At 37.7% G+C, this 23,260-nt stretch overlaps 1 protein-coding gene across 3 annotated transcripts in view; it reads left to right on the forward strand.

Moving 5' to 3' along the window:
* Nucleotides 1-23,260, forward strand: part of LOC110328733 (cadherin-10) — a 193,661-nt gene that overhangs the window by 124,617 nt on the left and 45,784 nt on the right. For all 3 annotated transcript variants that reach the window (XM_021208155.2, XM_021208157.2, XM_021208154.2), the window contains exons 3-4: nucleotides 20,862-21,156; nucleotides 22,823-22,942. In XM_021208155.2, coding sequence (XP_021063814.1) covers nucleotides 20,862-21,156; nucleotides 22,823-22,942 — 415 coding nt within the window. The remainder of the gene's footprint in view (nucleotides 1-20,861; nucleotides 21,157-22,822; nucleotides 22,943-23,260) is intronic.

A 23,260-nucleotide genomic window follows, 5' to 3' on the forward strand; every position in this document is an offset into this window, starting at 1 on the left:
TTTTTTTTTTTTTTTTTTTTAAATTCAAAAGATTTGAGAACAGTGTGCTCATGAAGGCCAATCTCAGGATGATAGCTCTTCACAGTTTGGATCTCAAATGTTTCTTCCTAAACTTTACAGACTCAGGGAGATTTGTCTTAGCAAGAGAGTGATTATTTGTTCCTTCTGACTTGTGATAAGTGCAAGTTTCCTTAAATCATAAAGTAAATCAAAAACTGCACATGTATCCAAGAATATTTTTTAATGTATGGGGTAAAACTGATCCACCTGTGGGGCTGTAGGATTAGATTGTATCACATTTCCTGAGGAATCTAACTTCTAATTTACCCAGTAGAGAGCACAGTAGCAGACCATCAAAACTATTCCACCTAAAACTAGCTTAGTGAGCCAGTTAGTTTAATGATGCCTAATTATAGAAACCTAGGTTAATCTAAATAGCTGAGCAATTTCTCCCTCCCTCCCTCCAGCAACTGCCTGACATGTCTAGAGATAAGGGAAGTTTGCTCAAGAGAGTTACAAGAACCCAGCTTCTTCCAAGAGGAATGATAGTTGAGTCCATCTTGGGATGGTCCCCAATGCTCAAATATAATTATTCACATTTTAAAACAGGAATAGCCATGTCATAGCCAGAGGACAAAGTTTCACAAAATATATCAAAAGTCAATGAAGTGTACTCATAAAAGGAGTATAAACAGTATTTATAGAGGAAACTTATTCATATATTCAAAATCATCTGCTTAAATTTAATTTGTAAAGTGATTGCACTTTTGATTAAAAATTTACCGAGGATTTTTTTTTCTTATTATATAGATTGCTTTAATTTTTCACAGAAGTTAACATGCTTATTTCAAAATCTGTGTTGTAACCAGCAAGTCATTTTTTTAGAATACAGATGAGGAAGGATACTTGTTTGAATATATTTCAGTAATTATTGAAGGACTTTAGAAACTGGACTGCTGTTAACGTGACAGTGTTGGGCTTCTTTGTTTTGTGCTGATATAACACAGAAACTTATCCCACAATCGCACACACACACACACACACACACACACACACACATACACACACACACACAAATCTCACATTTCTAAATAAATGAGAATCCCAACGGCAAGGTGTTGTCACCTGACAAGAGCCGTTTTGATGCCCTGTCCCTTGGTAGAGGCTCCAGAGGATGTGAGATCAAGAGAGAATTGAAGATATCCTCTTATTCACACGCTATTCCCAGGACCAGGAGTTTGCTTCTGTGCTGGTACCATCTGTCTGCCTGAAGTCAGCACGTTCCTGGCCTAATCAAGTCTTCAGGCTTCACCTCCCAACACAGTTACAGTGACAAGCAGATTCTCAGCACAAGCTCATTGCTGGAGATACTCAAACACTAGCAATACTAATAGACAAATGAGATGAAATCAAAGCTCTGGACTACACAGGTAGCCACTTAAAACCTATTCAGATGATTTGATTCCAGTGAAAATCAAGGACTTCTTGATTGTCCATTGTGTTCAAATCATAATATGGCAAACAATCTAGTGTGATGTTTATTACATTATATACATGCAGCCAAATACAGATGCAGATAGCGAATATCCTTAAATTACAAAATAAAGGTATATACACGTTTAAATTGAAGAGGCTGTATAATGTCATGTGTATGACAGTGGGCAAGATTATTTACGTAATGATTCACAAAGAGTTATGGAATTGAATTTGATTATTATTATCAATTACTTCTTTAGGTGACCAGAATGTATTACTGCTAAAGAAAAATCTCAGACTTGTGTTATCAGTAATGACATAGTTACATATTGATAAAAGAGATTATGTAAAACTTTAAAACCAAGCACACTATGCCTGTAGACCAAGAGGACCTTACGGAAAGACAGATATGAACATCCACAGAAAAAGTCTGACGGTCCTCAAAAAGGAAGTAGTGAATAGTAATTGAACGTCTTTTCTAGTGATACAAAGCCCAGTGCTTGGAGCTTGATAGTAACATCCACTCCTTTGCATTCTAAAAGGATCGCTCTGGATAATACACAGACTAACCCTAAAGGGATATAAATAGAAGCTAAGAGATAAGCAAGGAGTATAGATGACAGACTCTGGGAATGCGTTGGAAGAGGCGGAGACTCTGAAAAGCCATTAGGAATTCATTTCAATATTAAAAAAAAAAATTTGGCTTGATTACAGAATAAATGACTAAAGCAAAAATCAAGACACTAGCTCTGGGGGTACTGGTTAGCTTAGTTCATATTGTTGTTCCATCTATAGGGTTGCAGGACCCCTTCAGCACCTTGGGGACTTTTAAGCTCACCATCAGTAACTAAACATCAGACTTTCCAGTCCCCGCTGAACACACGATTTCTTTAGTATCATCCCTCATCAACTATCCCACGTCCACCCCATCACTGTACTCCAAGAGTTGGAAGCATTCTCCAGTAGGCAGGTGACTGTATGCTTACACAAGTCAACCTGGAAAACAGATACACTTCTCTCTCCCTGGCAATGAATATAGGCTGCGACCAGGCCTGTGTTTTCAGACTAGAGGTTTCAACAGCTATGGAACACCCAAGATGAAAAACTTCTAATTCCTTCCATTCAGGCAGACATCCCTTGGAGGACTGTCAAAATTCATTCCCCGTTTTATTTTGTTGTATCATGTATTGAATTTAAGAACCACTAAGTATCGCAAAATTGACGACTGCAATGCTGCTACAGAAGCAGTAAGACGGCACTCAGCATCCCTAAAAAAGCATAATCCAACAGCATCTCAAGCCTTATGAGATATTTCAATTCCTCAGCTGTACCTGTTTTTTTTTTTTTGTACCAAAACAAATAAACACTTGACTTAAATCATTATTTCTTTAGAAATGCTGACTCCTTAAATAAATGAAAGATTCTCACTTTTAAGACTATGCCAATCTGAGTCTCTGTTGCTATGATTAAACACCAGGAGAAAACAGCTCAGAGAGGAATGGAGTTATTTCATTTTCCATTTCCGTTTCACATTCCCTTATCACCATTGCTGAGGGTGTAAGGGTTTGGGCCTTTTCTATGTCTGCCCCAGTTCCTGAATAATGACAAAGAGACTTTATTCATGAGTTGATGCCAGGAGCTTAAAATATGACTGTTGATAACTAACTTGTAACTCAAACATCCCTTTTTTTACTAAGTTCTGCTATATGGCTGGTTATCTCTCCTCAGTATCATCAATCCAACTTCTTCTGCTACTCGGTGCCAAATTGTCCCACATCTGGCGCTTTCCCAGAGTTCGTCTCTCTGTCTGGACATCCCATGCTACTATTTTTGCCTTTTGCTATAGGTCATAGGCTTTATTTTATCCAGTTAGAAGGTGCCTTAGTCAGGCAAGGAAGGACAGAAACATCTTCACATGGTGTACAAAGACATCACACTAACACAGGGAGTCGAGGCAAGAACTCAAACCAGGAACATGAAGACAAGAACACTGATGTCAAGAAGTAGAGCTTACCGGCAAAGCCTCCCATGGCTTGCTCCACCTGCTATCTTAAACATCACAGGACTCTCTGCCCAGGCTGGCACCACATAATGGGCAATCATTGATCAAAAAAGATGCCCTGCAGGCTTGACCACAGGACACTGTGTTGGAACATTTCTCAACTGAGTTTCTTTCTTCCCAAATGATTCTAGCTTCTTCCATTTGACAGAAAAATTAACCAGGGCAGCCGAAAAAGGACTGATTTCCCAGACAGCTGTCAGTCACCAGTTATCTCAATACCCTTCCCTACTGTTTTAAAAATAGTATTTATTCTTTGAGAATTTCCTACAATGTATTTTGATCAGGTACACTTCCCTAATGCAACTCTTCCCAAATACACCCTCACTTGCTTACCTACTCAATTTATAGTTCTCTCTTGTGTTGTTACTGTGACTGTGTAAGCCCATCAAGTTCAATTTGCTTTGCCAAATATTTTGGATGGGGAACCTGCCCTAGAGTATTGCCTCATCTACATGGGTCACATCTGTTAAGAAAATTGATTCTCTGTCTTCCTTTCCTAGTGGCTATCAAATGGGAATAGCATTTCAAATTGGGATTGGCAGTTCATGCTTACATCCCTTTTCCATTTTACCCAGCTTGAGATTCTTGGAGCTAATGTGCATTCTGTCACAATTACGGCGTGTTCGTATGTAGAACTACCCTGTTCCTATCTAGCAAACACTGCTTACTCGTAGTCACCTACTAACTCTGACTCATAACAGTCCTTCTGGTCCATCTTCCTTGAATATTCCTGAACCCTGTGGGGTTTCCTAGGATGTAGGCATCCCATTTAGGGATAAGTACTTTGCAGTCTCTTCTCTATATCTTGACTACTTGTGCATCTCTGTGTTAATCGTCCTCTACTTCAAGAAACAGCATCTCTGATTACAGTTAAGAGATGAACTAATCTGTGGTGTAGCATTAAGTCATTGAGAATCATTTTTATACTTTCTCTTTAATGGAATACTGGTAGTATATCTTCCACAGGGCTATGAGCTAATCTATCCAGGCAGTCCCATTTCTTGGAGTGAGCCTCACATCTAGAAAGCATTATGTGGTTGTTGTCCTATTTAGCTTTCTATTGTTGTGATAAACACCATGCTCAAAAGTAACTTGGAGAAGTAAGGGTTTATTGGTTTTTACATGTCCCAAACACAGCCCACCACTGAGAGAATCCAAGCCAGGAAATCAAGGCAAGTAGTTGAAGGTAGATACTGAAGCAGAGCCCATGGAAGAATGCTGCTTGAAACTACCACTTCATGACTCACTCACCATGCTTTATTACACAACTCAATGCTACCTTTCCATGGAGAGCTCTACACACAAGATGCTAGGACATCCTACATAAATTATTAGTTTAAAACTACAAAAGACCACAGGGACTTGCCTAGAAGCCAAACTAATGGAAGCATTTTTCAATTTAATTTTCCCCTTGCTAGGTGTCTCTAGTATGTTACAGTGGACAATAAATCAATCAGTCAATCAGTCGCAGAGTTACTGCCCAAACATATGCTGTTATTTCATCAGTAACCATGTACTGCCACGACAATTATTATTATAGGTTGCAGATTTTGCTGCTAAGTAAAGCTGTTTATTAGTACCCCTCCCCTTTTGGTAATGAACACAGAGCACTGTGAGAGCTAGCCAGCAGGGAAGAAAATTCCAAATGAGTACCACCTTCAGACATGTTTTTTGTTCTTTGACAGATATATGATGTCTTCACTTAGGGTCTTAGTGTTAAGTTCTGGAGGCTAACCAATAGCATTTGCAATACCCTGTAATGTCTGGTCCTATGATATTCTACAGGCAAACCATTCAAAAAGAGGTAGCTCGTTCCCGGCACTGTGGATGTTATTTGCTAGCATGTGATATCTAATTGGGTTATTATCCCTTGGCTAAAGAGTCATTCCACTTAATCTCTTCTTACATATGCATCATTATACATTTTAGAAAGCTTCCATAATTCCCTTCCTTGTATTTTATTCTTACTATCTTTACATAATTGAGTCATAATAACATTACATTTTATTTATTCTTATTTTTTCAGTCTTTTCTTTTCAATTCTTGGCACCATTTGGATATTCTGCAAGTTGCCATTGGAAATGATGGCATGAATTTACTAATGTAATAATGTTACTTCTAAGACAATCCACATATGTTAATGGTGAACCAACTTTTTTTGTTGCAAAGAAAAAAATCTACATTTGAATTTTTATTTCTAAAAGATTTATTTATATATTTACTAATAAAAAACCATGTATATATCATATTCCAAGTAGTGAAAATTTAAACTAAACTGAAACTTAGAAATGAATAATAACATGCTGTCTCTCCTCCCTTCCTACATCTCTCTCACTCTACCTCTCTGTTCCTTTGACAGCTTCTGGAGATATGCAGAGATTAGTTTCACATTCATGGTTTTCCAGCCATGCCCTCTGTGCCAGTAGAGAAAAAGATATTCTTAATGCAAAATTATAGCTTTTACATAATAACTATTCCTGGTTTTCATTTTGATGATTTTTATTTAACGTAAAATTTTCATGCTTTTTCAAATAAATAACCTAAGAAATATCCATCTTTCCTCCTCTTAAAACACACTTGTAAGATTCGACTTTGATGCCAATTTATTTCTAGTAATAAATATGTGTGTGCTAACTAGTATAAATAGTTGCAGCAAGAGGAAGTGCTAATATCTCTAGAAAATATTGAAAAGTAGTTCAAAATATTTAAAGGTTCTAAAATTTTATATATAGGGAATATATATTTATATATATATTCTCTATAGTTTTCCCAGTTACATATAACATGTGAAAAACTATAGACATGCATGTCTACACACATTAAAAAGTGAAATTTGGACACAGAAGACAAAAGATAAAACTTTTACACAACTCAGACTGACAATTCCACCTATTTTGGTAATAAGACATAAATAAAACTTTTGACAGATGAGTACAGATTAAAAGGGTGAATAAATCAAGGAGAGCCATTAGAGATATGTCTGACAAGTATGGAGAATAAATATCTTACCTCGATGAATTTATAGATATATAAGATATAGGTATATCATATATAGATATATAGAGAGAGATGAGTGGAGCCCCATCACTTTTTTGAAGTAATTCACAATTCTTTTTATTATGGAAAACACAATAAATTGAACAAAAATAATTTTTAATTAAATATCTTAAGAGTATATGTCAGAGAACCTTTTTAGTTCCTCATGTTGCACTTTAGATCATTTATTTTATCTTATTTTATTTTTTATTAGGTATTTTCTTTAGTTACATTTCAAACGTTATTCCCTTTCTTGGTTTCCCCTCTGAAACCCCCCCTATCCCCTCCCTGCTCCCCCTGCTCACCAACCCACCTACTCCTGCTTCCCTGTCCTGGCATTCCCCTACACTGGGGCATCGAGCCTTCTCAGGACCAAGGACTTCTCTCATTGATGACCAACAAGGCCATCCTCTGCTACATATGCAGCTGGAGCCACGAGTCCCACCATGTGTACTCTTTGGTTGGTGATTTAGTCTCTGGGAACTCTGGAGGTACTGGTTGGTTCATATTGTTGTTCCTCTTATGGGGCTGCAACATGTGCTCGATCTAATGGTTGGCTGAGAGCATCCACTTCTGTATTTGTCAGGCACTGGCAAAGCCCCTCAGCAGACAGCTATATCAGGTTCCTCTCAGCAAGCACTTGTTGGCATCCACAATAATGTCTGGGTTTGGTGACTGTATATGAGATGAATCCCAAGGTAAGGAAATTTCTGAATGGCCTTTTCTTCAGTCTCTGCTCCACACTTTGTCTCTGTATCTCCTCCCATGGGTATTTTGTTCTCCCTTCTGAGAAGGACTGGATACATGCTCCACCGTGTTCATAGAAGACTTATTTATAATAGCCAGAAGCTGGAAAGAGCCCAGATGTCCCTCAACAGAGGAATGGATACAGAAAATATGATACGTTTACACAATGGAGTACTACTTAGTTATTAAAAACAATGAATTTATGAAATTCTTAGGCAAATGGATGGAACTAGAAAATATTATCCTGAGTGAAGTAACCCAATCACAAAAGAAAACATATGGTGTGCATCCACCGAGAAGTGGATATTAGCCCAGAAACTTAGAATACCCCAAGATACAATTCACACACTACATTATTTTATGTGCATACATATGTTATTTTATATCACATACATATGTTAGCTGTTCCTAGGATAGCATTAATATTCCTTTTTCCCCCAGTTTCTCTTAGGGTCTCATAACAAAAGGACAAACAGGGACTATGTATATCTAAACATTATTCCAATTTTCTCTCCTTTATAATACCAGGAGGATAGAGAACTTCGGCTTGTTCCCTGGGTTGTCAAGTTATACATTTGATACTCTGTGGCTTCCAGTGGAAAAGTGTCTTTACACACTTTAGAAACCAGAGCTTCACATAAAAACTCTGTAACCTTACTCTCCAAAACCGTTATAGCCCTGAAGCACCGCGCTCTCTTCAATTTGATGTGGAGAAATTAAATTAAAGAAATATTTGCATAAACCCCAACCATGAGTGCCACGCTCTCCTGTGGTTTCCTTTCAAGTTTTTCCTCTCAGTATAGTTTAATTCCCTGTAAAGCTATGTGTAGTGTATAGAGGGGGAGGGACATTAAAGCAACATCTCTGATTTAGTCTGGTACCAGTATGTGCCTCAAGGTCCATCACAGGATGTCCCTTCTAGAATCTTAAAACCCCCTACTAAAAATTACGAAAACCAAAACAACAATAACAACAACAACAACAACACCCTCCTTGCTATGAAATCCAGTTAGTTATTTATGCTACATATATTTGTTTTTTGTAGTTGCTGCTTTTGTTCCCCTGTTTGTTCCTATTTAGAGGAAGGAGGGGTTGGTTTGCCTTACCCTTTCTGGTGACAGTCCATCATGGGCGGGAGTCAGGGAAGTGGTTTAATGGGTAGCTTGATCCTGGGTGGATGCTCCCTTCTGGGTCCCTCACAAGCAGGTGCTTCCCACGCTTTCTTACAAAAGGCAAAAAGATCTGTCTAGGGATGGAGCCACACTCAGTGGGTTTGGCTGTTTATATCAATTAATAATTAATACCACTTTCCATACAAATGCCTGTAGGCTGATCTGATCTGGGTAACCCCCCCTGCTGAGATCCTCTTTGGTGATTCTAGGCTATGTCTAGTTAACAACCAGATCAGAAGGTTGGCTCAATTGTTTAACAGGAAAACTACGTTGTTATTATTTCTTTTTTTTTTTTTTCTGCCTAGAGAGAAGCACCTCACTGTAAAAGAGGAATATTACTTCTGTGACCTCGGTCATGGCTTTTCCCATCTATCTTCAATCCATTCCACCACATCTAGTATTTCTAAAGTTTACCAGCAGACTTTGAATAATTCTTAATGGTTTCAAAAGGAGACCTCAAATCTCCTGTATCATATTCATAATTGCAATGGGCTTGACTTAAAAATTCAAATGTTGGCATGTCCTAGTTCGAAAGTCCAAACAAAACAGTTTTGTTTTGTTTTGTTTTTGGTGTTTCTGTTTGGTTGGTTGGTCGGGTGGTTTGTTTTGTGTTGAATCGATCTCTATGACATGTTTTAATAGTGACAAACCAAAGATATTTTTTGATGCTGTGTTAATGGTCACCACACCCTCAAAACACTGACTTATGAATACTTCATTGTCTAACGCCTAAATCCTTCATATTCACTCCACGTTTTCAGCTTGTTTCTCATGCTAGATCATCTTTATCTGTTTATTGTATGCAAATGGGCCTCTTTGAGTCACTGATTCAGTTTTTTATTTTGTTGCAGTGTAACTTTCTGAGGCAGCTAGAGCATTATGTCAATGTTGATGACACCTCCTCCACAGCATGGCATATTTGTCACATGACTGATTTTTTAAAAATAAATATAAATTATTCCTGTTGTTTGAAAGGAAACAGAGCATAAAATTAGCAATGTATTTTAGAGAAATTATTCAACAGTTTCTGATATTTTAGGTTAATGCATGCACACATGCACACACACACACATATAAACATTGAGGGAGATTCAGGCATACACATAGAGAGAGGGAGGGAGGGAGGGAGAGAGAGAGAGAGAGAGAGAGAGAGAGAGAGAGAGAGAGAGAGAGAGAGAGAGANGAGAGAGAGAGAGAGAGAGACTGATAAACTGAAATGGTATTTCTATTGGTTAACTAATTAAAATTCTTTAAGAGATTCAGTCTGTTACAGAATCATTCTGATCTCCACTTTCTTTACTCCGTCATTGAAATGGAGTCAAATACAAACAATTATCAGTATTTGAACTGTGATCACCTATTCTGCGTAGTAAAGAGTTCCAAAAGATGAATAGTATGATAGATTTTTCTGAATTCCTTCACTTTTACTGGAATATCACTAAATAATTCCTACTTTTTAAATATTTTTTGATAAACTTTTTGCTCTAATTTTTTTAATTAGTTAAAATCCATCTACAGTATCTTTTTTTGATGTAAAATTTGCTTACTTATTGAATTATTTAAAAATAAAAAGTGACCTGAAATTGATAGGTAGGAGATGCTATGCTCCGAAGGTGTATTTTTTCTAAAATTACCATTGTAAATTTCTGACTACCAAGGTGATGATGTTAGAAGGAAGGATCTTAGGGATATGACTGGGTCATATACACTAAAATTATTGTGATATTTACTGATGATTTTCAACTTCATTGGTTGGAGAAGTGTCTAGAAGTTCCATGAACTGCACATGAGGTGTATCTATCCAGTGGTTGCTGAATCAGTTAGATCACAAGAGCCTGGACATAAGAAGTGGATCGCTCCTTCCAATGATAGATAAAGGACAGCTTAGGCAGAAGAGGAGGAAAACAAAGGATGAAGAAGTGGTAAAGTTGTTAACTGTAAGAATCTTTGAAAGAAAGAATTTTTTTTTTCATTACATTTCTAAGGGCGTCTAATTTGGGGAGTTGATATTGAAGTGTAATTTTTCCTGTGATTATCTGGCTGTGCTTTTCAAATGCCTTAGAAAATATGGATGCTATCCTCCGGATCCATCCACTTATCTTAGAATTTCATGAATTCCTTGTTTTAAATAGCTCAGTAGTACTCCATTGTGTAAACGTATCACATTTTCTGTATCCATTCCTCTCTTGAGGGACATCTGGGTTCTTTCCAGCTTCTGGCTATTATAAATAAAGCTGCTATGAACATAGTGGAGCATGTGTCCCCAGAGGATGGCCTAGTCGGTCATCAGTGGGAGGAGAGGCCCTTGGTCCTGTGAAAGTTCTATGCACCAGTACAGCGGAATGCCTGGGCCAGGAAGCAGGAGTGGGTGTTTTGGGATCAGGGAGAGAGGGAGAGATTAGAAGATTTGGGGGGGGGGACTAGGAAAGGGGATAACATTTGAAATGTAAGTAAAGGAAACATCTAATAAAAAATGAAAATAAATTCAAAAAAGAAAATATGTAAGAACTTGGAAAGGTTTTGAAATGAAAGCTAAGATAAAATTGAGAAAATTATAAACAATGCTTAATGAGTGATTCCAGGGAATTTAGAAGACTACTATAATCAAATGTAGACAAGAAATACTATTCTAGGTGTTTCAAATGAGAACAAATATTCTACAGGGAAGTGGACCTAGCTATTCAAGTTACACTGTGCTAATGAACTTGTGCACTCTGTACCCATGTCCTAAGGCATTGTAGGAAGCAGATTTTGGAGGTGGAGTTAATTTTATTATAATCTATCACTGAGACTACACTGGTAATAGTTATTTGGACTTCATAAAGCTTACAGTAGCATGTGAATAAAATTCAGAGTGCAAAAGTTTCAAAATATGTCTTTGCAATTAATGAAGCACATGAAAACTTATGACCAAGAAAACTGTCTGCTGAAGAGGTTTGGGTTCCTTGGTGGAAGCCAAGTGATTTATAACACCACAATGGGAAAGAGACATTTCAGAATGTCGTCAAGCCCTACCCATGTCAGACTCAAGGGTATGAAAAATCTATACTCAATTAGAAGTTATATAGCTCCACAGCGAACTGCCCACAGAGACTTACGAAGGAAGTTGTATCCTATAATCTTATTCTCTATGACTTCTACCCAAAGCTCTCAGAAACGGATGGAAATAGGTCCTAAGGAAATGAAGCTAGCACTGCATCCGGCAGCATACAGTATTCATGTTCTGATCACACTGGATACACACATACTGTTAAAACTGTTACGTCATGGTACCTTAGACTCAAACTTTAAAGGCAGACCAGAGAATGCATGTAACAATAGGAATCACTGTGAAGATAATGCATGAAGCTGGGATGAATCCAAAGATTGAACAGAAACTCTAGTTCATTGGAAATGTCAGGAACATGAAAAGTCTGCCAAAAAAAAAAGGGAGAAAAGCACAAGACAATGAGTAGATACAGTCAAAAGAAAGGCAAGCTAGAATACGATGGACTACTAATAATTATGTAGTGACCAGACTGGCTAAAACCACCTCATGCCAACCTACGTTTCAGATGCTGGACATGTCACCATAGCCACATGATTTAATTTTCTGTTCTAGATTTTAGTTTTAGTCTATTGCAATGCTTCGTTGCTATTCTACTATATACACTATCCTGTCATTTGTACACTGGTGGCACGTAACTAGATTTTTAATGTTTTTAGAGGTGTATAGTTAATTTCTGCCCTGAGTCTCAGAAAACTGTAAATTTGCACTTTGTAGCATTGCTTGAAGTGTCATGAATCTTTAAGTGCTTTGTCACAGTGATTGAAAAGGTCACACAAACTCTACACACAAATCAATGTTCCTTTCAAGTCCTACAAGAAAGCCGCCTCTTTCTGTACAGTCTAGAAAGGCAACTAGAGGTCACGAACATCCTCAAGGAGGAAAACCCGCATGGACAATGAGTAATCTGGCACAGTAACCATTGACTTTCCATGAGTATCAGCTACCTTTTCACTGCCACTGTAAGACAAAGACCCCAAATTCTTTTTTTTTTTTTTCAAGACGGGGTTTCTCTGTATAGCCCTGGCTGTCCTGGAACTCACTTGGTAGACCAGGCTGGCCTCGAACTCAGAAATCCGCCTGCCTCTGCCTCCCAAGTGCTGGGATTAAAGGCGTGCACCACCATGCCTGGCTCAACCAAAATTCTTAATAAAGATGATTTTGCTGTGGTTCCTTCCAGAGGAATGGAGGGCAATGCATGGGAGGAAGAATGCTTGGCAGATGAAGGAGGAAGCTGAGAACTCATAGGTTCAACCATAGCTAAGATTAAGAGAGCCAAGTGGAACATGGCGGCAATGCATTCAGCCCTCAGAGAAGGTCCTTAGTTGATGTACTTCTTCCATTGAAGAACTCCTACAGGTTCCATAACCATCAGCTAAGAACCAAATATTTAGAGTTGTGAGCCTGTGCAGAAAAAAAGTCATGAAAGACAAGATACCAACCTAGAACTGAAATTCTTTCTTTTGTTCGGAAGCAACCCAACCCATGGGTCTTGATTATAATAGATTGAACAAACTCAATTTCCAGCAACACAATACCTACCCTGAAATGTATCTTGTGTGACAAACATTTACCTTCCTAACTCTTACATGAAAAAGGGGTTTGAAACAAGGTGTGTCCCCACATCCCTTTTGTGTTACAAAGCTCATTTCATACAAACTTAGGATGAATGCATGACTACATCAGAAATATGCTACATTTCAATGTGCCAAGCATTCTTCCAATTTTGTTTGAGAATTTTCTTTAACCTCTACAGCTTGCTTACATTTAAAATATTAAAACAGTTCAATACAGACAAGTGCAATAATAGCTTTTAATTAAACTTTTCTGAGTGAGAAAGTTAAGAAACATGGAGATGACTTTTAACTGTGCAGTACAGAAGCTGTTGTCCTATTTTCATTAGTTGTCATGTATCCTGCCATGTCCTTTATCTGCTGGGGAATTTACAAGGAGCACAGCAGGTTGTGAATTTTTAATAGGCTTTCCTCAAGGAAAGGAAAGGTCAGTATTAACATAAAACTCTTCTTAAAGATTTGTGGCCAAATGTTTCACACCGGAAAACAGGTGTTACTGCAGAGCTAAAGCCACAGAATCTCCTTTTCTCTTTTCCTCTTTCCTCTTTCCTCTCCTCTCCTCTCCTCTCCTCTCCTCTCCTCTCCTCTTCTCTCCTTTCTGTGTGTGTGTGTGTGTGTGTGTGTGTATGTATGTGTTGAAATAAAATTTTATGTGCTGTCTTCGGCAGCACATACACTAAAACTGTACCCCTCAGAGCTCCCAGGGACTAAACTACCAACCAAAGGGTATGCATGGGCTTGTCTATGGCTCCAGATACATATGTAGCAGAGAAATGCCTTGTCTGGCATCCTTGGGAAGTGAGGTACTTGGTCCTTTCCAGCTCAATGCTGGAAAAAAGGGAATGCTAGAGGGACAGGAGTGTGTAGTGAGTAGGTGGGGGAGCACCCTCATGAAGGTGAAGTGGAGGAGAATGGGGTGAGGGATTCATGGAGAGAAGACCAGAAAGGGGAATAACATTTTAAATGTAAACAAATAAAATGATTAGTAAATAAAAAAAGAAAGAAAACTTTGTCTTATGTAATAGAATAGCAAAACACAAACCCATGTAAAATACCTTTTTCTTTGAAAGTTAATGCTATACGTTTTTTGAGCAGATTATTAATTAACCCCATCTCTTCGTTTGCATCATAAATACACGACTTGATTCAACTAAATTAAATAAGTTAATTTGTAATAACTGATATAAATTAAATATTTATGCCTAATATTCAAAAAAGTAGAACAATGAAAAAACAATAGTTATAAAGGAATAACTAACATTCCATCTTAGTAAATAGGTTGGTATGTGAAATAGTATTTTATCTGAGGTATAATATTAAGGCAAAGAAGCAATACAAGGGAGAATGTGGAGAAATTACACATACAAAGTGAAGTAAGCTAAGTAAGGAGGCTGCTTAATGGCACCCTCTAGACTCAGTACTAACTGTAGTAGCCATTAACTCACAGCTGGTCAGCTGTTCTCGCTGGACCCACACAAGCATGGCCCCATCAACAGTCATGGAATGATGGTGGACTCACAGGCCCCATCCTTTGATGAAACACTACAGACTTCTAGACCCCATAGGATATCCTGCAACCCTCAAGTCAAGCAGACAGTCTGGAAAAATCCAATAGGTCATAAAACAAAATCAGTAGACTTGAAAATGAGAAAGAAAGGCTTGTGGTGAAAAGGATGACTCAAAGATAATGGTGGCTTCGCAGGGAGAGTGGTAGTATGCCTTGTGTACGTATGTAAAATTGTTCAACAGCAAATTATAATTGATATGAATATATGTCAAAGGAAACAAACAATAAAAAAACCCTACTTTTATGAAAACCTAAAAATAAGAGACTTGAACATGGGAAGACTAGATAAGAACTAACTGAAGCATTTTGTTGATTTTTTTTCTGACTCTAATAAAAACATTGCCACCAATATACCAATTAGAAGGTATATAATAGAAGGCCCAACAGTAAATACAGAACTCCTCATCACAGAATCAATCAATAGCCTGTAGTGCTTCATCAAAGAATGGGGCCTATGAGTCTACCATCATTCCAATTAGTCAGTTCATGAGTTTTATCTATGAAATGGGTTAATTACCCACATCTCAGGGAATATAATACTTCAGCTGAACCAAAATAGTGCATCTAAGCATGTCTGTTTTATTCAAGTATGTCTGAATATTTTTTTTTTACCATAGGCTAGTATTACAGCCCTAATCACCTTCATCTTTATCTTTATTCCAAATTTAGTGTTCAGTCATGTTCAGTTCTTCTGTAAGATAGGACTTTAAAAAAAAAAAAGTAATTCATCTCTATTGTAAAGCCTGATTTTTGAAGAAAACACGTATTCACTGTGCAGCTTCTTAACATGTAAAGTGCTACATTCGTAGCTGTCAATTGCGTCTCTTAATTACATCCTTTTTGGACAAAGTAGACATCTTTTCATTTTCTGGTTCTTAAAACCACAGTCTGACTTGCAGCCGCCTCATTTAGGTTTGCTGCTACCATGTTCAATCTTTGAATCCAGCAGAAATTCTCACAGTAGGTGGTCCAATTACAAGATTTAATTTTCACTCTGTAGTCTTAAGTGAAGGTATGAAACCAACTGTGATTTTTTATCCTAAATTCAGATTTATAAAAATTCAAATCCCACTGTATAAATGTACCATCTCAAATGCTTTCCTTTTGCATACTTAACTGATTCGAGTAGCAGAACCACTTTGAATCATTACCTTCTTGCTTGATATATTTCTGCAGCTCTGTTCTGTGCTCCGTACTCACCATTGCCCTAAGATACACAATTTTTTTTTTACTTATTTTATTAGATATTTTCTTCATTTACATTTCAAATGCTATCCCGAATGTCCCCTATACCCTCCACTCACCCTGCTCCCCTGCTCACCCACTCCCACTTCTTGGCCCTGGCATTCCCCTGTATGGGGCATATAAAGTTTGCAAGACCAAGGGGCATCTCTTCCCAATGATGGCTAACTAGGCCATCTTCTGCTATTTATGCAGCTAGAGACACGAGCTCTGTGGGTACTGATTAGTTCAAATTGTTCTTTTACCTATAGGGCTGCTTGTGGACGTTGTACATCGTGGTGCGCACTAGGCTCCGCACCACGATGTACAACGTCCACAAGCAGAGATGACTGTGGGCATCCACTTCTATATTTGCCAGGCATAGCCTCACAGAGATAGCTATATCAGTGATACACAATTTTTTAACAGGGAGAATTCCTTAAGTTCCCAAGCTGTATTCAGTCTTCATCTGGTGGCTTAGATATTACATGCTTAAACAGATACACATTCACTCTTGTGAGCTGTTTAGAGAGTTTTCTCTGTATTTGCATTATACATCTCCTTTGGGTCTTCCATAGAATACAGATGGAATTTTGCATTTGCTTCTAAAAGCACATGACTCTATAGAAAACTCACATCAAAGTAATTGAATGAATAGCGAATAAAACTTGAATTGTCTACTGTGAACCACAGTACTGTGTGGTCAGATGATTGATAACACCAACAGCATTGGGTTATGTTTACTCAGACTGAATAAGAAATGTGTAATGCTTAGAGCTGCCACTTGCAAGATGACCACAGTGTTGCAAATGTGTATAATTTGAGAGTTTCTGAGAAATTGGAAACAATTTTAGATACTAATAACCATTAATTGGTTGCTTGCTTGAGAGTGATTCCTGGAATACACAGTCATGTGTAACTTCTGAGAGTTTCTTGTTTAACAACTGATACTTTCTGAGTTTGCTTCTCTTGTATTCTTGCTTTCAAATAGCTACACCCTCAACAAATAGCTCTTTGTTCTCCAACTTCTTTTATCTCTAAAGGACCCATACATTTCAGACATCATTAACCATTATAGCAGGATTCATTGTTCTAAATTGAGAGTGAAGCTATACACAGACCGGATTGCTAAATTCTAATGAACATATGATATCACAACAAAGTAAACCATTTTTGTAAATGTAGCTGTAACTAGCAATACAATCATATATATATATATATATATATATATATATATATATATTTACTTTTGCTTGTATTTATGCTCATATACTGACTTTGGGGACTATGCAGATGACTGAGTTCATCTTGTGGTTGCTATGAAAACATGATCTACCAGAAACCATTACCCTTAAAGAAGCTTAAACTCCCTCTTCTAAAGACTACTAACTGTTTGCAGCTCCTCAGTTAATAGTGGAGGCTGATGAACCACTTCCAACACCAATTTATGTTATTAAATGACTTGATACAGGCTGTGCAATAGCATCCATATCTGCCTTGCGTTCATGCATGCAGAGGTCCTGCTATGTCCAGGAGACAATATTTTCCTCTGTTTTCTCTGTCTGCTTAAAACTTCGCTCTTCTTCTGAGAGACTACCTCATCTTTGAGGAGAGGGCGTGGTAAGATGTCTCACTTGTGGCTGAGCTCTCCTCTATCACTTATTTTCTGTAGGTTTTAGAGTTATGTGTATCTCCATTAACCACCATCCTCTGCAGATAGATTTTTTTCTGATGAAATCTGAGAGCTTCACTAATCTGTGTATAGAAACAAATGAATTTAGAGAGCAATTTAACACGGTACCCATTTAGCAAACTAAGTGTTAGGATCAGCCTTGAGCCTATGAGCACCCCAACCATGGGTTTTTGGTTAGGTTTGCCATACTAAGCATTTGTTTTTGTTTTTTTCTTCTGGGGAGCAGGTCTTAAATTTAATCAGAAATGGTTGGTTACCCTCCTATGATTGATGCCAATACTGCATCCAAGGACACACTCCTGCTGTGCTGGATGTTATGTATGTTCACAAGGTTTAGAGCATTGCAAGGTTGCTCACCTTATTCCCCTTTAGAAGCCTGCACAGCACCTTCCAGTATTGTGAGTGTTAGCCAGTGGGGAAGAAATTCCAGTGTTTGTATCAGCTGGGTTTCAAACTGTCCGATGAGCAATCTGTGCGTTGTCTTCAGCAATAAACACTACTATGAAGTTCTCGTTGGAGAACTAAGAGCACCATGACTGGCCTTTCTTGCTTTGGAAATCTCTAGGACATTTCTGGGCAAAGACCTTAGGAGTTATCACACACCAGACACTGGGCTTTTAATTTGGCAAACAGTGACTTCTACAATAAACAATCCCCTGTATAGGGTAACTCTAATTAGACATTTTATATGAATATACCCAAGAATGAAGCTTTCAAAATAGTAAGTTTCCATATGTTTTTTTTTAATTTTAATTTTATTTGTAATTCATTTTTTACACTCCATATTCTATTCCCCATCACCCCATGCACCCTCAGACTGCTCCACATCTCACACCTCCTCCCTACCTCACCCCATCTCCACTTGGATGTCCCCACCCCACCCCCACCCCACCTGACCCCTAAACTCCCTGGGGCCACCAGCCTCTTGAGGGTTAGGTGCATCATCTCTGAATGAACACAGACCTCTACTGTATGTGTGTTTGGGGCCTCATATCAGCTGATGTATGCTGACTGGTTGGTGGTCCAGTGTTTGAAACATCTTAGGGGTTCAGATTAATTAAGACTGTTGGTCCTCCTACAGGATTGCCCTTTTCCTTAGGTTCTTTCAGCCTTCCCTAATTCAACAACAGGGGTCAGCTGCTTCTGTCCATTGGTTGGGTGCAAATATCTTCACCTGACTCTTTCAGCTGCTTGTTGATTCTTTCAGAGGGCAGTCATGAATGATCCCTTTTTGTAAGCACTTCATAGCCTCAGTAATAGTGTCAGGTCTTGCAACCTCTCATTGAGCTGGATTCCATTTTGGGCCTGTCAATGCACCTTCTTTTCCTTGGGCTCCTCTCCATTTCCATCCTTGTAATTCTTTCAGACAGAAACAATTATNGNTCAGAGGTGTGACTGTGGGATGGCAACCCCATCCTTCACTTGATGTCCTGTCTTCCTGCTGGAGGTGGGCTCTATAAGTTCCCTCTCCCTGCTGTAGGGCATTTCATGAAAGGTCCCTCCCTGTGAGTCCTGTGAGTCTCTAACCTCCCAGGTCCCTGGTGCATTCTAGGGGGTCCCCCAACCTCCTATTTCCTGAGCTTGCTTGTTTACATTCTTTTTGTTGGGCCTCATAGCTTCATTCCTTTTCCCTCACCCAATACCAGATCAAGTTCCTGTCTACCCCACACTGCCCCCTCACCCTGTCCACTTTCTCTCCCAAGTCCCTCCCTTCCTCCCCATTTGTGATTGCTTTCTTTTCTTTCCCAAGTGGGACTGAGGCATCCTCACTTGGGCACTTCAGCTTGTTGAGCCTTTTGCAGGCAAATGGATGGAACTAGAAAATATCATCATGAGTGAGGTAACTCAGTCCCAAAAGGACATGCATGGTATGTACTCACTAATAAGTGGATATTAGCCTAAATAAATAAATGACATACAGAATACACGATACAGTCCATATATCCTTACAGTTACTTATTCTTCCCCCACCTCTTCTCATTCCTGCAGTCCCATCGCTCTCCCAGTTAAAGTTCCTTCCCCACCATTCACTTCCCCCTTGCATATGAAATTTGTAGGCCATGATCTATAGAAATTAAGAAAGCAACACAAGAAGGTATAGTGTTAAGTTTAAAACTTACATTTTATTACATATATTGAAACTGTAACAATTGCATATACAATACAAATGGCTATGGTTATAATTCTGGTCATTCCAAAGTAATTTCTCCTCAGGTGTCAACATGTTTCTTTTACAAGCTAAGAATCCCACAATAAGTTGTTAGCCCTGGAGACTGCCATATTATCTGGAAGAAGCTTGGGACCCATTACAACCCCAGACTCAACAAACTAGAGTATACTTCTTAGTCCTAGAAGGGTTTCCTGTTCAGTCTCCCAAAGGTTTAATTTACTGATCCATGCATTTCCAAATCTGAATGGCTTGCTTTAAGGATACCTTTGAAAAACAGTTCAGGTAGAATTTTCTCACAATACAGGAATTCTGGGGTCTCTAGTTCAGCTACTGTAACTTGTGCGCTAGACTGGTGTGTACACACGATCCCAAATACAACTGTGTTGAAATGATTCTCAAAGGTTTGGTGTGGTTCTGCTATAGGCACAGGAAAGGCAGTCACTGTCTTGCCCCTTTGCAGATTTTAAGATAGCTTGACAAGTTACAATATTAGAACTTATTTTATTTTTTATTACTTATTGTTTAGTATATATGTATATATGTGTTACATGGAGACCTACAAATATATGCAGGGTAGAAGTCAACTTTGCATACGGCCAAATATAATGTTTATCATTCCCACATTTGAAGTCTGCCTTATTTATTCCCAAAAGACATAAATCTTATGATGCTATAAATTACAAAGAAGAAATTCAACAAATAATAACTTGATCTGAGCTGAATTTCCTATAAAATATAATAGTAAGATAACCTCACATTTCTAGAATGAGATGAAAGTACTACACCTTCATGGCTGTCTTTATTAGGTTTTATTTGTTTATAAAAAGAGATATGCATAGAGCAGAAAGAGGGAACTTAATTTAAAGTTGGAGTTTTGCTTTTTTGGTTTTTTTTTGGGGGGGAGGGGTGGAATTCACAAAGCTACATGAAGAGCTCTTGCTGGTCCTTGAGTATGATAGAAGCTACTCTGTTCTGATTCATAGTACTGAGATTACTGACCCTGTTATTTGTGATGGGACTTGAAGGGCTATCTTTGAGTAGCTTTACTACTGTGCACCTTTAGTCATCATGGATATGCTCATTTTTATTTCCTTCAGCTTCATTCAGACCAGGATAAAGGAGATGGATCGCTCAAATATATTTTGTCTGGAGACGGAGCTGGTACTCTTTTTATTATTGATGAAAAAACAGGTGATATTCATGCCACAAGAAGAATTGATAGGGAAGAAAAGGCCTTTTATACTCTACGTGCACAAGCTATTAACAGAAGAACTCTGAGGCCAGTAGAGCCAGAGTCAGAATTTGTGATCAAAATCCATGATATCAATGACAATGAGCCTACATTCCCAGAAGAAATTTATACAGCCAGTGTTCCTGAAATGTCCGTTGTAGGTAAGTGCAGTTACAACATTTGTGATGTATGAAAACTATGAAAGTCATTTTCAATTATTCTTGCAATATTGTGTTTAATTAACTTAAATCACTTTTCTTTTCCCCACCCAAAAATGCATATATATTTTAGTAAGGAAGCAATGAGTAAAAACAGAAATAGTATTGCATTTTACATGGCTTGTGGATTTGCAGATCTTCACAGCACATTTAGGTAGACCTGTCCAGTAATCCAGAAAATACCTCTAAATTTCAGCAGAAAGGAAAAAAATGAAACTTATTATATTAACTTTTACAATTAGCCTGTGTGATCTTAATGCCAAATATCTTATGATTATAATTGTTTTCTGCTCTCCACGATGGACCAGATATTGGGTCCTTTACAGAACCTGAATATTCATTCAATCATATAAGTAGCATAGTGTATGCACATGACTAATGTATACCCTCCTAAACTTCTTAAAAAACATTTTGAATTCTCCACCAGAAAACTTCAGGTATAGATCATTAAGAATACTAGTCTATAGTCCATAGACTGGTACAGAGAGTACCAGAGTTAAAAAATGGTTTCACTTGTGAATGCTAGTCATAATTTATCAGAAGATTTTATTTTTGTTTATTAACATATTCAAGTAAAATTTTTGATTGGATCATTTTGTTAATACAAAAAGATCCTTGTGCTATAATATTTTCATATAAAATTTCTGTAATCATTCTCATTCCTAAGTAACCCCACTGAAATCTCACCTTCATAAAATGGGACAGAATAACAATATTGGATTGTGAAATACATAAAATGAAAGGTAAAACAGTATAATGTTTAAGAAAATTAAATAGAGTTTAAATGTTAACAATGTGATATATTGATGACATAATATAAATTTATTTTTATTAAGTAATTACTGATAATATGTCCAAATTTTGACAAAGCTTAATAACATCTTTAGAATATGAAATGCTTGGGTTTCATAAAAAACTCTCCAAATGGGTATGAATTTGAGTAAATTAATAAACTTATTTATTAAATAGTAAGACTTATTTTATATTAATATTAAACTCACATCTCTCAAAACATTTGTTCGGGGATTGTTATTGCAGTTTGCTAAACACAAAGGACTTTTGTTGGTTATCAAACATAGGAGCCCATAGATATCCTGAACCATGTTAGACATACCTTACTAGTTCTGGGAACATGGGGTCATCTTGGATTGTTTCTAAATTTGGAATTCAATCTATTCACGAAATTGTATTCTAGAGCAGATGCTAATTATTTTTAGAGTTAATTAGTGCAAGGGAAGAAAGATTATACTTACTCCTTTGAGATTTAGATATGCCCTTTACTCAAAACAAGTCTATTATTTGAAAATTCATTTTAATAATACCAGGTCTCCATGTTTTTAAAGGGACCATGTTTGTTATGATCTGAAATACTGCAGCATTAAATATTTTGTCCTTAAGCATTCACCTTTTGGTTAAATTGTTAAGTTGAATTTCAGATTCCTCTGCAACACTTTATTCCTTTAACTGTATCTATCACCAAACTGTATCTAACGGTTCCTTAAAGTGGTCATTTTTAAAGCCAAAAGTCACTCAAGTCTTCAATGAAAACAAGCACTTTTGCTCCTCCTTCTGGCACTGTGCAGAACTAAGCTGAATTTGGATACTTCAGGTACTTCTGTGGTGCAAGTCACAGCTACAGATGCCGATGACCCTTCCTATGGAAACAGCGCCAGAGTCATTTACAGCATCCTTCAAGGGCAGCCTTATTTCTCCGTGGAACCAGAAACAGGTCAGGAGCAATGGATTGCTGTTTGCCGAAGTTACCATGTTTGTGATCTTTGCAAGTATAAGGTGGAGAACAAATATAAATACTAAGCATTAGGAGTGGGACATAAGGTGCAATTTTCAGTAGATATACTTGTTGTTTTTAAGGCACATGAACCTAAACTCTAAAAGTTTGTCTAAACAACAGTAGATCGCAGAAACCCTCCTGCTGTGCATCCCACCCCACTCCCAAGCTGGGTTAGCAAGAGGACCTTGTCACCATTATTTGGTAGCTGAGGATGAATGTCTTTGTGTTTCCACATGAAGCTTTTCACTTACTAAG

The sequence above is a fragment of the Mus pahari genome, chromosome 11 (assembly GCF_900095145.1).
Source record: "Mus pahari chromosome 11, PAHARI_EIJ_v1.1, whole genome shotgun sequence".
Classification (NCBI taxonomy): Eukaryota; Metazoa; Chordata; class Mammalia; order Rodentia; family Muridae; genus Mus; species Mus pahari.